Source organism: Anguilla anguilla, chromosome 5 (genome assembly GCF_013347855.1).
Source record: "Anguilla anguilla isolate fAngAng1 chromosome 5, fAngAng1.pri, whole genome shotgun sequence".
In the NCBI taxonomy this organism is placed as follows: Eukaryota; Metazoa; Chordata; class Actinopteri; order Anguilliformes; family Anguillidae; genus Anguilla; species Anguilla anguilla.
In genome coordinates, this window is record NC_049205.1 from 13,204,998 (window position 1) to 13,220,318 (window position 15,321).

Genomic DNA, 15,321 nt, shown 5'->3' on the forward strand with positions numbered 1-15,321 from the left:
ACTCGATCGCAGGCACGCGTGCTGGTGCCGGTGCGTGTGCATGTGCATGGTACACATGATATGGATGGCTCCCGCGTTGCCCCTTACCTGTTCTCTGTTCCCTCTCCAGATGCCCGCACGTGTGCCATGGCCAACTGCCAGTACGGCTGCGAGGTGATGAAAGGAGAGGTGCGGTGCCAGTGCCCGTCGCCCGGGTTACAGCTGGCCCCCGATGGCCGCACCTGCGTGGGTATGTGCACTGCTGGCACGTGTGTGTGTGTGTGTGTGTGTGTGTGTGTTTATGCATGTGTGTGTGGATGCGTGTGTGTGTGTGTGTGCGTGTGTACGTGCATGTGTGTGTGTGTGTGTGTGTGTGTGTGTGTGCAAAATGCTTTTTACTCTGTAATTTATTTGCATGGATAATCTGTTCTCACACAGGAAAAATGTGTTTCATTTATTTATTTATTTTTTTTCCTGGTCGTGAAATTGATTAATTGTCAGGCAATGATCAAAGGAATGTAGATGACAACATTAAGAAAATTTGGGCCAGAAAAACACGGTTCAGAGATTTCAGCAAGGCCCACCATTCATGACAAAAAAACAACAATATGTGGCTAAAATACTGCTCTGGTCTCCGTCTGTCTAATTGCCTTTGAGGTTTTTGGCAGCGCCTCCTCCCACTGCTATTCTAATGAATTTTTTAGGATGTGTGTATGGTATGTTAGTGTTTTTGAGAGGATACACCAGGATTCATTTGGACCAGAACCACTGAGTCCTCTACTTCCAGATATGCCACAGCTGTAGGTGTGAAGATCAATAAATCACAGACGGAGCAGGACAAATTGCTGCTGTTAACTCAGATCCTTTTAAAGTATATGTTTCGCTCATTGGTCAGACCTAGGTTGTAACCCCTTTAGCGGCCTGTTATTCATTGATTGTCACCTTTGATTGGTGTACCACCCCCAAGGTTAAGCCAGGACTTCAAAAACCACCGAGCATGAATCAGGCGAAAGGGGAGATTCTGAGTCACAGGTGTTTTTTTTGGAAATAATTTGGAGGCTGACAGCTTCAAAATGGGAGCGGGGACTTTAAAAAGGAATCGCATTCAAAGTTGTTTGAAAGAGAAGGATCTTCAGTTACTAGTTGTGAAGCCTGACAGCCTGAAGCCGTTGTTCTCATTTTTGTTGTAAACCGAAGGAATTGCAAACATCTGCTGCTCGGTGTTATGAAAAAAATGTGACCTTTTTTTTACAAAACAAGCAGTTCACTTTTTATTCATCGAGCAGCAAACACGATTGAGATAAATCATTTCTGTGCACTGAAAATTCCTGATTTATTATCGAGGCTTGGTTCTTTGTTGTTTATTACCAATATTTTTAATCAGATCTCATTTTTCATTTGTATGCTTTTCCGTGATCAGCCAATTAATCAAAAGCCTTATTTTGGGGGGAAAGGAAGGGATGAAGGGAATTTTTTTGAAAGAGGACCCTCTTTTACTGGATGAGTGACTGCAAGTATAGGGCAAAATGATGAATAAGAGAGCACTGCTCAATATCTCTGGAGTCCCAAAGCCAGGACTACACACCTTCTAACACAGCAGGCAAAGAGTCACTTACATTTCTTCCGATGCGTTTTTGAAAAGGTTATTCTCGCCACACACAAGATGGTGTACCTTTTGAAATTAAGAATCCAAAGCCCATGGCCCTCAGGAAACATCCTCCTCTGTGGTGATGCTCTATAGATTTCCCAACCCACAGAGACGCTTATAGCAAATCCCTTGATCTTGTATCTCCTGTCCACACAGGGTGGTGGGCTAAAGACACGGCTCGCGGATGAATGTGTGTTAAACGCGCTGAAGGGAGAACCCCGCGGAGAGGCTAACCGGTGGCCTTATGCTTTCAGATGTGGACGAGTGCGCGACGGGCCAGGCGGTGTGCCCCAGGTTCCGGAAGTGCATCAACACCTTCGGCAGCTACATATGCAAGTGCCACGAGGGATTCGAGCTCCAGTACGTTAACGGGAAGTACCAGTGCACAGGTAATGAGCGCTTTGATATTCCCACGATGAGTGTTTCCGGAACAATCCGTCAACCGCTGTCCCCCCCCACCCCCCCCCCCCCCCCCAATCTGCTTCCCTTGCTTCTTTTGGCTGTGTGAAACTGGGGAGAGAGCCATCTGTTACCTAAATGAATATAATAATCTATTATTGCCGTGTGATTATGATGATATTATTTCTCTGTTGGTAGTATTTATCTCAGTGTTCCAGCAGAAATAGCGCTGATTCTTTCTTTTTTTTTTCTTTCTCTCCACTCCGAATGTCAAGTTCTTGTTTTCAAACAAATGGCATCCTCCCTCTGAAAAGCCTGCTGCGTTCGGGGTATTTTACACCATCAGTCAGGCAAATCGAAATTCGGGAGCTAAAGACTACGACAGAAATATGCGCGCCATCAGATTTGTGGATGCCCTGCCCCGTTTAGGAGCAAACCAAATTAATCTCCTTCTTCATCAATGGAGCTTGAAATTAGTGGGAGAGGACTTTAACGGGAAATCATTCATACGCGATAGCAGCTTTAGTGTGCGGTCTCCTCCCTGTTATTTTTTCTCTTTGTGCGGAAAGGAGCCGGCGATGTGGGGCATGGACTCTTTCACCTCACGAGAGGCCAATTAGCCCTAATCAGCGGCCCGTGTGTGCATGTGTGTGTGTGTGCGCGCACGCGGTGCGTGTGTACGCGGGAGTGGGTGTGCGAGTGCTTGCATTTCTGTGTGTGCGTGCATACGAGGGCGTGCGTATGTACGTATGCAGGTGTGTGTATGCATCATTTTTATGTGCTGCATGTTCATGCACTTACTTGTGTGCGTGTGCGTGTGTGTGTGTGTGCATGTGTGTCTGTGAAAGCTTTCTTTGTGGTGTGCTCTGTGGTGCAGCTCTCTGTCCTTTTTTAAAGTCCTTCTTTCTGCTGTGTGGCCCTTTCAGATGTGAATGAGTGCACTTTGGCACAGCACCAGTGCGGTAGCTTCTCTGTGTGCTACAACACGCCGGGCTCCTACAAGTGCAAGTGCAAGGATGGCTTCCGTGGGATGGGCTATGACTGCAAACGTAAGTGCCGTGCACCGCCAGGCCCTCCGGTGTGTGTGTGTGAGTGTGTGTGCGTGTGTGTGTGTTTGTGTGTGTACGTGTGTGTGCGTGTGTGTGTGCGCCTGTGTGTGTGTGTGTGTGTGTGTGTGTGTGTGCGTGCCTGTGTGTGTGTGTGTGTGTGCGTGCGTGTGTGTGTTTGTGTGTGTACGTGTGTGTGCGTGTGTGTGTGCGCCTGTGTGTGTGTGTGTGTGTGTGTGTGTGTGTGCTTGTATGCTTGTGCGGGAGCAAGTGTTTCAGTCTGTCTGTCTGTCTGGGGCTTGGGTGTTTGTCTGTTGTTCATAGACACTTCTTCTTTAAAGAAAGATTAAAGGGAAAAAAATCATGCAAGGTATGAACCAAGAAAAGAGTGGTTTTCTTTTTTTAAGGTTTGATTGGCTGAGATCTTTCCTGCTGTTAATCTCCCAGTAACTGAATAAGCTGCAGCTTCAAAAATTCTAGTGTCTGATCATTTTAATCTCAAAATGGCAAATTATCACATTATCTTCTATGTCAAACACCTTTTTCCCCTGCTCCTAGGGATTCCCACGCTTTTTATTCAGGGGCGGAATCCTGCTTACATTACCTAAACCACAGACACATACTTTTGTGATCTGGAGTTAATGTGTGAAGAGTACCCTGGTTGCCATTTGTCTGTGGAAAGTAAATCATTATCATTTGTTTCTCATTGAGCTTTTGTTGAAGTGCTTGATGGGGTTTCGCACTGGACTGAGTTTTAACCTCTGAACTTTTACAAATTCCAAATTTCATGAACACATAAACATCTCTGTCAATCTTTAATTCGGCTGTTGTAGAAGCTGTGGGGATTGAATAGTAATGTCCTATATGTGTATTATACATCAAAGACCTTACACACGAGTAACATGAGAAACCGTGGGTTAAAAGAATCTACTCCCAGACATGAAGCTCCTTCTAGTCCCTAGATGGCTAGCCTTGCCTTGGTCGTCTGGAAGGCAAGCATGAACTCTGAAGAGTGTGTGCCAACCAGTAATGTATTTTTAATGTGGTATCACACTATTGACATAAAATAGCCTGCGGCATTAACCAGCAGCATAGTTTGGAGTTACATACAGAAAACAACAAGCTGAAGGAGAAAAATCCCTCTGTGCAGAAGAAGGCTTATATTCAGTTATTCAATTAGATAAAATCATTCCGTCTGGCTTTTGTAAGAGTGACATTGCTAACAGATGTGCATTGTTACTTGGTCCCATTTCCAAAGGAGGGTCATTTGTAAAAAGTATACTTGATTCAATAGCTTTGTTCAGTGTAAGTAAAGCTGAAATATTTCATGAGATTTCCTTACGATGCTTATTTTAGAATTACTTGAATAATAGCTGAGTGTTTCAGTTTTATTGAGTTTTGCCTCGGTTTTAAATAATAGGCACTATCAGGCCTGTTCTCTAATCGAATCATGTCTTCTTTCTTCTAAAGACACATATTGCATTACGTTTCATCCGAAACAGCCACTTTCATTTATTCCAATCCCAGGTACTCTAACACACAGAGACGGCTCATACTTCTGTTATACCAGTTGGTTACTGTTTTTGGTGGCGATGAGGCTACGATAAAACAATGATGTGGCTGTTTGGACCCACAATCACATCACAAACCATGATTTTTTTTTTAAATATGCAAAATACACAATTACATATTGTTAAGAAAATCAGTTTTTTTTTTTTTTGTCAGTTAATATCAAATACTAATTCTGCAGATGCTCCCTTTTCAGCCATCCCCAAAGTGATTATTGAACCACCCAGACCTGGGAAGGAAACACCAGATCCGAACAAGATCCCAGACTCTGACCGCAAGAGGACCACCACCGTCCGTCCACCCGTAACACCCAAGCGAATCCCTACCACCACCACCCGTGCCACTGCACCACCACGCAGGCCCCCCCCGCCCCCCACCCGGAAACCGGCCGTCCCCACCCGCAGGCCGGTAGTCCCCACCCGGAGGCCGGTTGTCCCCACCCGCCGACCGATCATCCCCACCCGCCCCCCACCCACGCGGAGGGTCCCCACCCGCCCCCCACCCACGCGGAGGGTCCCCACCCGCGCACCTTCCGTCCCCGACAACAGCATCCAGAAGGAGGTCACCCAGAAGCCGAGGGGCGACGTTCATAGTAAGATTCTCTTGTGCTCGCTCCCATGATGCCACTGGGGCAGGAAGCTGTGCGTTACACTGCTGGATTATTAATTAGACCATTGCATCCAACTTTAACATGTTTCAAAGTAATAGAGTTTACACAGTGGGAGATTAGCAGGGATAAACTTTATAGCATTAGAGATGATTCAGGACTGAACATTTTGCTGTGCACAGATTACCCAACAAACCCCAAGTGGCTTCAGGCATCTTTTAATTGGATGCTTTGTCCATTCTCTCACGGATGTCTCTTGTTGAAGTAATTTTTAGTCCTTGAAGTGATTCATGTGACTCTGACACTGGGAAAGCTGTTGAGCATTACAGTCTACACGGGTCTATTTACCATGGTATGCCGAAGTACAATGTACAGCCTATTTTATTTCACTTGAGCTGGAATTTACATTATAAATAATGTCTCTGCCCCGGGTAATTTTTATAGAAGACTGATAAAAGCACAACAACTGTGACGAATGCTATAATAAAGTACAATCTCTAGAGACTTGAAATTATGTTTAAAAGTTAGCGGTAGATCTGTGAGTGCCCTAACCTGCTTTGAATTGCCACAGATTGCAGGGGACAGTCGCATTACTTTCTCTGTAATTGGGTACCTTAGAAAACGAGCCACATCAACATCCCTCCAAATGTGGACACTTCAGTATAATTGGCAGCTTGTTCTGTCTGATGATGCATTTCCCATTATGCAACCGCATCTAAAAGAATACTTTAATCCAAACTGAAAGTACTGTTCTTTTCATTTCAAATACAGTATTTTCAAACTCAGTGTGAATTCAGCTTTACTGACCAAGCACATATTTGCTCTGAATTAACCGGCATGCACTTAAGCAAATGCGGTGCAATTACTCTTTCAAACAATTACTTTCAATTAGGAGGAAAGGGCAAAGAGGGGTCAAATGCACTTCATTCATTTTTTTCTCTTATTGCAGTTTCCTTCCGGATGAGCTACGTGCTACTTGCCTGTCACTTATAGCATATTTCCCATTCAGAATATAGAAACAGCGTGCGGGCTAGCTGTATCCAGCTGCGTGTGTCATGCATAATTTACAACCGCCAATAAATGTCGCGGCTGTTTTTTCATCGTCCCTTGAATGATGAATGTCGCTGCAGTGCCACGAGTTGTTCTTGTGTTTGTTTGCTTTCCGAGTGCTGAAACACTTTACTGGGCTCCCGTGCCATTTAAAGATAAGGGAAGCAGCACAGGCTACTACAGGCAGAGTTGACTTTTTGTTTTGGGCCCTATTGATAACTTGATATCCGTCCAGACATCTTGGCAGAGAGGAGTATGTCACTGATACCTCAGAGCTTAAATCAGGAACTAAACCGCGGCTCAGATAATTGACTCGGGTTTTGGGGGGGGGGGGGGGGGGTGAGGTGGGGTGGGCCTTCCTTGGCTGAATGCCTGGCATTGCCGGAGTGCCGGAATCTCACCAAGGCATTCCCATGCAGCCTGCGCTTCCACATTCCGCCCAGCCGTGCGCTGCATCGCTGTCAGGTGCAGCCGCGCATTGTGTGAAATTACACACAGCGGCGGGCACATGCGTGGGGTCGCAGGTCAGATGCTTTGAAAGCACATGTTCATGGAATGCCAGTGACCCGTGCTTCTCTTTAATGGAGACTGTCAAGCCGTTGATCGAGCTACCTCTGCGTTGCCTACTCTGCTCGAGCAAACATCTTTGCCTTGTGACGTCACCGCCAGACAACTGTTTGCTGAACAGTTAAAAGCCCCATTTTGGTCGGTGACGTTTGGCTTGAGGAATACTCAACCCCAAAACCCAGCATGGGTTTGGAGCAGCTGTGGGATTGAAACTTTGAGAGGATGGTAATACCTCAGTGGGGGGGTTATTTCGGTGCAGGTTTTGTCGCCGCTCCAGAGCCGGGGCTTATGGGTAGGTGGCGAGCCTGTTGTTTGCACTGTGCTTGCGTCAGAAACAGCTGAGGCCCTGCTGAAATCCCTGGCAGCCGGTCTTAGCGACCCCCCCCCCCCCCCACCACCTCCCCTCACAGACGGCTCATTTTGTAGCCTCAATTCCACCTCACAAAGGAAAACATAGCCATACACATAGAACCGTTCCAGCTGGAGGGCAGACAGAAGAAAACTATTTCATCAAGTCCTCAGTAAACCCAGAATGAAAGGCTAGTTGCTAAGCCTAACAGACGTCTTTTCTCTGTTTATCTCTATAAACGAGAGTGTTCCTTTTGAAGTTCATGTACGGTTTCTCATAGTCATTTGAGTTATCTTAAAGGCTTGAATGTTCCTTAGGGCTTAGATATTACTTCATAATAAACCAGGTTGTTGACTCCATATTCTTAAGATTGAAAGTTCTGTCTACCATTCTGAAGATGTGTAACGTTCCAGCTAGATGCGTCTTCTGATTTGTATCCAAATAGGTTTAACTGACAATCTGGGTCACAAGAAACTGATGTGCCTAATCTATGCTTGTGTTTCCAAAAGATGTAAGAATATCTTTTCTTAAAGTTTATCACCACTGTAGGGAACTGGCCATCCTTTGACCAGAGGCAATGCTCCAAATATTTTGAACAGTGTCTAGTTGGTTGGAGTGGTATTGCTAACCTTGAAGTTATGGTAAAGATATGGTCTTTCTCTTCTCAAGTAGACAGGAGAGGAAGGGAGTCAGTGATTGTTTTATGTTAGTAATCATTCAAGTGCCTAATTACCTTGCATGAGGCAAATAATTACTTTTTTCCAGTTCCTCGCAATCCTGGACAGAACAACGTGTTTGGGGTTGATTTTGACATTGAACTTGGAAATACTGCAGAAAATGCAAAGGATGACTCAGGTAAGTTCATACTGTACATTTGTCTCTGTAATATAAAGACAATATTATGACTTGAAGGAATGGTCATGTCTGCAAATATCCATTTGGATTTAGCAAGGCATGTGTCTAAGTTTTCTGTAAAAGAACGTTTCGACCCTAAAAATGAGGCAAATACAACTTAGCAAACTGAGCTTTATCACCATCATTGTATAAATGTTCTGACCTGGCAATGCTCATGTAATCTTCTGCCCTTGAACTTGCACATTTAGCAGTGGCCTGATTATGCCATTTAATACGCCTGTCTTTGTAATCCCAATTCAGAAAAGTCCAGTGTTTCATGGAACAGTGTGTGAGTTGCTCTAGCTGTAGAAATGCCATAATTGCAGGGCAAATGATGAATATGAGGCCTTGGTTTCTGAAGCAATGAGCAGCATTCTTAGCATCGACTAACAGTTCTGAATTCTGAAGAAGAGTGAGCTTGACATACCGCTCTGGAAAATGACACCCTGGCATCCTATTAACGTCAGAATACAGCGGGAAAATTTCGACTGTGTATTTCATTATCCGTCAACTAAAGTGGTGATTAAAGTGGCCTGCTTTTCTTTGCTTATCGAATCGTGTAACTAACATTTGACATCTGTTGCTTGCAGAGTGGAAAAGGAGATTTTCAATTATTTGATGTCTATTGGCAAAAAAAAAAAATGATAGAAAAGGAAAAGGTGGACCATATTGTTTGAAAATTGTTCCGTCAACCAGTGGGTATGCATTGGCAACAACAGGTCATAATTACACCATCTAATAGTTTCATTACACTGGTGATTTGTTTTGGCATAAAATGCACTTTATTAGCTCAGCATGGTTGGAATGACAAAAAGTTTTCATTGGCTGTAAAACGAGATGTAAAATGTCTTATCAAAAAGCCATTGGCGGGCAAAATGATGGATGGGTGATCCATCTAGAATTCAATTTCTACAACCATGTGTAGATTAATATAAATCATGTTTTTTTTTTTGCAGATGTCAACAGTGAAATTGCCAAACTCATTGCATTAGCTGCCGCACTTAGATACAAATTATTATTCAGATTTGATTATTCTCTGTCTCGTGCAATAATGGATTTGTTGTAGCCCATTGTTTGCGAACTGCGGAGTAACCGATGAGTCTGACACTCGCGGGAGATTTATCTGTGTTAATTGTGCAAATCGAAGGCCGGGTTTGTCAGCAGTCCCACTCAGTACGCTCTCGTCTTGTTTATTGGCGCATTATCACGCTAACCCCCTGGGGAAATCAGCTGTGAATCCCCTGCTTTTCTTTATCAACACCACCGTTTCTCTTCCGCATTTCCTCCAGCGAAAGTTGGCAGCGTAACTTCAACACCAACAGACGACTGCAAAAAACAAACAAATATACATGACATATAGTCACATGCACAGTGCTGTACTGTAGGGTGTGGTGTGCAGTGTCTGTTTGGTGGCCTTTGTTGGTGAGAGACTTTTTTTCCCCTTCTGGGTGAACATCAGCTGTTGATTTTTCTCCATGGTTTTTTTGTGGATCATCTTTGTGTTTTTGTACCCTGGCTGCACAACACATTTCCCATCTGGGACAATAAAGTTTAGTGATTGATTGTCGCATCACTAGCTTATCCATCCATCCGTGACTACCCTGGGCCCTAAACCACACAGAAGCCCATGGAAGCCCAACATGACTAACATGGTTACAGTGCTGACAGGTTGCTGACAGGTTGCTGTTTGGCAGTTGTTTTTCTGAAGATTTTCTGATGCACCAGTGTCAGCACCATTCCACCAGAACCAACGGACGACCTGTTTCCGATTGGTAATCTCACCCAACCCACTGTGGTTTTCTTCTTCCAGGAGCTGGGTTTCTTAGCTGTACCTTTGATAATGGACTCTGCGGTTGGATCAGAGACAGAGAGGGAGATTTGCATTGGGAAACCACAGCAGATCCGTCAGGTATTAACACATCACAGAGATTCACTTTGCACTTTATTCTCATTACTTTCCCACTGAGAGAGAGTGTGGCCTTATTACTTACAGAATGAACAAAGACACATTAAGCAAATTCATTATTCAACAGTGTGCACCTACCATAACCATAAAATGTCCACATATAATACATACAGTTTTATGTTATATGGTATGTTATGATCTTTATTGCTTGCTATTCCTATATCTACTAGCATTTTCCAAGACTGTGAAATGTCTCGCACTATCACAGAGTTCACATGCTGACTAGACTGAACCTCAGTTAAAGGTAGCACCATGTCAGACAGAAGCTTTGTCTGCCAGGTCTTGCTGCCCTCCCTGTCGAGGTCATGGCCGGTATGTTATAGCTGGGGGAGAAGGGGGGCAGGGGGGGTCGCACAACTGAGGACACACTGGGTCCTTGTTCCCAAAGGTCAGGGCCCAATTGGACAGGGGCAGGGTGGCGGAGATCCACAAATGACCTCCTTCGAATTAGGGACACAGGGTTCACAAACGTGCCCCGCTTGTGACTCTCGCTGTCTGTAGTGTCACCTGGCAGGGGCCCGGCAGTTACATCTTTCATTAGAAAGAGATAAACTGAGGATGAAAAAAGGAATAAAGGACACAGATCAAAGGAAGAGGGAGGAAGTAAAAAAAAAAGGTCTGGTACTGTAACCTTCAGAATTCTGGATAAGAATACTGTGCAGGTCACGTAATTCTCCACAGTAAATGTTTCATCATACCTTACCTTTTGTCAGTAAGCATGTCTTGGCTTCATGGAAACGATGGGCACTTTTTCGCTTCTTAATTAAGAATTCACGTCAGATTAAATGTCTGTTACGTAGCAAGCAAGGAATGACTATTCACTGCAAAATAATGAACTGCTTGGAGATCATTATGCAAAACCTCTTAACCTGTAGAGTATTTAAATTTTGATGAAATGTTCTACAGGTTAAGGAAACAAAGGGACAGAAATCTTTTACCAGCTTAAAGGGCACATGGGGTTAGAATATGTTAAAGTAAACCTAGATAAAGGTATGATCAGCATGCCAAAGATATATGGCTCAGCAGACCTTTGACTCAATGAATGCAAAGGCAGTGTATTAACATTATGGCTTCAAATTCCATTGGTGTTGCATTAATTACTGTGTTTAAACCTGTCCTGCAGTTTGTGTGCTCTGTGTTCAGTGTGGGTTATCGTGTTAATGTCTCCTGCGCGTGCTTTGCGTTCAGGTGGAAAGTACCTGACGATCCCAGAGGTGGGGAACAAGAGGAGCGGTCGAGGGGCGCGGCTGGTCCTCCCGCTGACTGAGCCGTGGAATTCGGGCAACCTGTGCCTGTCCTTCCGCCACAAGCTGGCGGGGCACCACGTGGGCGTGCTGCAGGTGTTCGTGAAGAAGGGCCGGCAGTACAGCCCGGCGGTGTGGGGCCGGACCGGGGGCCACGGCTGGAGACACACCCAGATCACGCTGTGGGGGACGGACTTGGAGAGCGTGAGTACCCACCCCCTCCCCCTTCATCTCACCAGTCTGAAGCAGGAGTTCCCAAACTGTGGGTAGGGACCAAATGGGGTATCTTGAGGGGGGTTGAGGCCAGTCCTGAGTAGGGTTGGGTACTGAAACCCACTGCCACAGTAGCAATGGTTCCCATATGACCTGTACCTATGATACCCACACCTAGTCCTGAGAAGCACTGGGACATACTGACATATGTATAGATTTATTCCACCTCCACATACTTTCAATTAATCAACAAATATTTTCTTTGAAAGAAAATGTATTCTCCGGGTAGCTGGTATCTTTGAATTGAAAGTTTCGGAAATCCTAGAGGTTTAGAGGAAAGCCTACAGGAAAGCGCAGGTCAGCACATATTTAGGAGTTCAAGAGAAACATATGGATTCTAAAGTTAGCTGCATCCAGAGGTGGAAAGTCCAGGGGTCAGAATGTAAAAGTTCTGACATGTGTTTCTTCCACCCATGAATTCAACCAGCTGATTTCACTAATTAGTTCTACCTCCTGGCTGAAGAATTGTGCTAATTAGCAATCCCAGGTGATTGGAACAAAATACTGGGGAGGACTTTTACTTTCTGAACATGGAGGTTGGGTCCCTCACGGCAGCAGCTTGACTGCTTTTACTGCTCCTAAATGTTTGTGGAGTGCTTAGTGAAGGGGCTTATTTGGGCCGCACTGCCATTTTTGCAGGTGATCCTGAAGGGCGAACGTGGGAGGGGCCGGAGCGGAGAGATGGCGGTGGACGACATCAGCCTGAGCAAGGGCTCGTGCACCGAGGAGCACAACCTGAGGAGACTTTAACACGGGCGCTGACAGACACAGGGACACAGGCTGCCCCCACCCACCACCCCCCTCCAACCCCGAGAGGCCTCCTCGCTCCACTCGAGCCCGGCTCCGCCCACATGACATGGCCGGGGAGCCGTTCTGAAGAGGGGTGCCCCTTTTCAGTCAAAAAAAGGAAAATTTAAAAAGGAAAAAAAAAAAAAAAACTTTGAACAGGAGGACGGACTTCCCAATTGGTTCCTTGTGGTTTCCTCTCCCTGGTTCTTTGCATACTGTATTTAATCTGTGCATGCTCCTATAACATGCTCATTATAACAAGGTGCAAAATTCGCACAGCCAAAAAATGCCTAAATTGAGTCACTGTTACAAAAATAAGCATATTCTATTTGGGCTGGTGTTTCATACTGTGTGGCCATGTGGTTTATTGAAAGAACCCCTCTAAATTTTCAGCAGGGTGAGTGGCCACCTGTGGTTAGGTAATACAGAAACTCACATGAAGTAAGCAGGAGCACATTGATTGGGTGACATCACACAACTCTTTGGAAAAATGGTTTGTCAAGGTCTGATGATGTCAGTCACTTTATTAAAATACGGTGATGGTCACCAGCAACTGAGGAATTTACTTACTTCAATTGAGTTATGGATCATAGAGCAGTTTTCTCTACAGATTATTTGTATGAAATAACCAGAAAATTGGGTTTTGAGAAAACAACTTTTACTGGCTTGTTAAGATAATTATTCTTTTCTAAAGTTCTCCAGAGGTTTTACACATTTATGATATTCATGTGAAAGTATCTATATCCTTATACCCTGGTAAAGGATCAGTTGTGTCTGTTGAAATGCATATTTATTTAAAAGAGAACTGAAAATATATAATGTTTTCTATGATATTCACCTGAGAACGCTGTTTGTTTTCACTTTAATTGCACCAATAACAATCATTTCACTTGTGTTCATGAGTATATGATGCCAGTGTCACTTGCAGTATGTAGTGTTTGAGGCTTTATACCTGTAGGAAGGGTATTATGTTATAATGACATTGTGCAATTCCTCGAATTTATGCAGGTGTGGTCGACTTCTGAGATGAATTTGATGCACTTGTTCTTATAAAACACACTGAAATGTCAGGCCTTGGTACTGTACCATGCTAATTCCTATTAACTGCTATTAGCATTACACAACCCTGTATGTTTTTTTTTCTGTTGGTTTTTTGTTTTTTTTAAACATAGTATTACAATGAATGTCTAACTCAGACAGGAACAGTACTGTACTATTTCTGCCATTTCAACATTGACAGTGACTGAATTCCAATGCAATTCATTTTGTTCAATGTTGCCTATTATATTGATAATGGTCTTGAATTACTTTTGAGTTACACAGTGTATTATTGTAAATGTAGTCATGCGTGTACACATATTTCATTCATAGTTTTGCAATATAAAACATTGCAGGATAACAGCTATGTGAAGTTATTGATTGGAAACTATCTAGCTGTCCCTGCAGTTAAATATCAAAGTGTTAATTAAAAGCAAAAATTGAGACCATGTGGAATGCAGACACAAATTGATGCTGGTTTTTGATATTTTCTGGTAAAAAAACAAATACATTTCATATTGTATTACTCCTGTACATTGAGTGCAAAATAGCACTAAACGTACAGAAATATTGCTTGGTTGAGCCCAAAGAGCTAGTGTTCTTAGCCAGCTTAGCAATTTCAGAAGAAAAAAAACTTAATTAGAGTTCAAACTGTCTTCAAATACAAAGTGATACACAGAAGCTAAGATGAGCTAATTGAGTTACCATATACTTTCCTTATTCCTCCAATGATATAATGGCATGGAACATAATTTTAGGCTCCATTCCAGGCATTGTTGTTAATAGGTTCAGTACATGCTTTAAAAGTGCACTTGGTTTTCACATTTCATTTGTTTAAAGACATTCATACAGTGTTTGTGTCTGTAAAACTTGCCTTCATTTGGCTGCATCAGCCGTCGTGTCCGCATAGGTATGCCCATTCCTTGTCCCTTTGAAGAGAACTACCCTGATAGGTACTGTACAGTGTATTGATGATTTTCTTTCCCTTGAAGAAGTGTTAATTAAAGTGTTATTGTTCACCTGCTGTTCTGTTATTTCTATACTGTGTGCGTGTGTGTGTGTATGTGTGTGAAAGAGAGAGAGAGAGAGAGAGAGAACAAGCCAGGAAGAGATAGACAGAGAGTGAGAGAATGAGCCAGAGAGAGGGAGAGAGACGATGACAGACAGAGAGAGACTTCTGTTATAACTTTAAATAGTTACAGTAAATCTTCCTTTAATATGTTCTGGGGAATCACTGCAAATTTCCCACAAGATGAACAGTTCGGCTGTTTTCATAGACATCGTCCAATGCTTTAAAAAGATGAATGTTCATAATCTTGGCTCCTGCTGCTATGTTGCTATAAAGCATTGTACACCCCTTCTACTCTATTTTACGCATACCATTGGAGGGGAGCTTTATCGCTCAATGCCAGGTGGTTGGGAGCTGGGTTTCAAGGATTTCTTGGGAGTTTTATCGAGCGAATCACAGTTCAATTTCACAAAAGTTTCACTCGAAAGACATGCAAGTTACATTCTTTTTTTATACCATACTTACATTACAGGGGAAATTAACAAAACACTAAAAGTCACATAACTAAAACACATGCTGATTTAAAATGAGTTCAACAAATAGGTCAATTCGCCACCCCATGAAACAAAAGGCAATATTTACTTTGCTCAGAGACGTCTCCTAACACCGAATCAAGTAACTGTATGTGGCAAAAAAGACACAGTTGGCACAGATCCATCAGATGAATCATCCATGCTCGCAGTGCCCTTGGGTGAGGAACAAGTACAGTAGAACAGCAAGGGATTTATTGGCCTTGCTTTGAGAACTGGCTACTGCCCAACATTCCTGCAATGAACAGTAATGGATAACTGTATAAAACGCTGCCCAATGATGCCAATCAACATTATCCAAACT

The 15,321-nt window shown here is 43.7% G+C and overlaps 1 protein-coding gene across 4 annotated transcripts in view; it reads left to right on the forward strand.

Annotated features, from left to right (window-relative positions):
- Positions 1-14,437, forward strand: part of npnta (nephronectin a) — a 39,511-nt gene extending 25,074 nt beyond the window's left edge. For all 4 annotated transcript variants that reach the window (XM_035419216.1, XM_035419218.1, XM_035419217.1 and 1 more), the window contains 8 exons: positions 110-229; positions 1,882-2,016; positions 2,953-3,075; positions 4,838-5,233; positions 7,980-8,069; positions 9,919-10,017; positions 11,263-11,522; positions 12,231-14,437. In XM_035419216.1, the coding sequence (XP_035275107.1) occupies positions 110-229; positions 1,882-2,016; positions 2,953-3,075; positions 4,838-5,233; positions 7,980-8,069; positions 9,919-10,017; positions 11,263-11,522; positions 12,231-12,341 (1,334 nt within the window). In that variant the 3' untranslated portion in view covers positions 12,342-14,437. The remainder of the gene's footprint in view (positions 1-109; positions 230-1,881; positions 2,017-2,952; positions 3,076-4,837; positions 5,234-7,979; positions 8,070-9,918; positions 10,018-11,262; positions 11,523-12,230) is intronic.
- Positions 14,438-15,321: the final 884 nt, after the last annotated feature.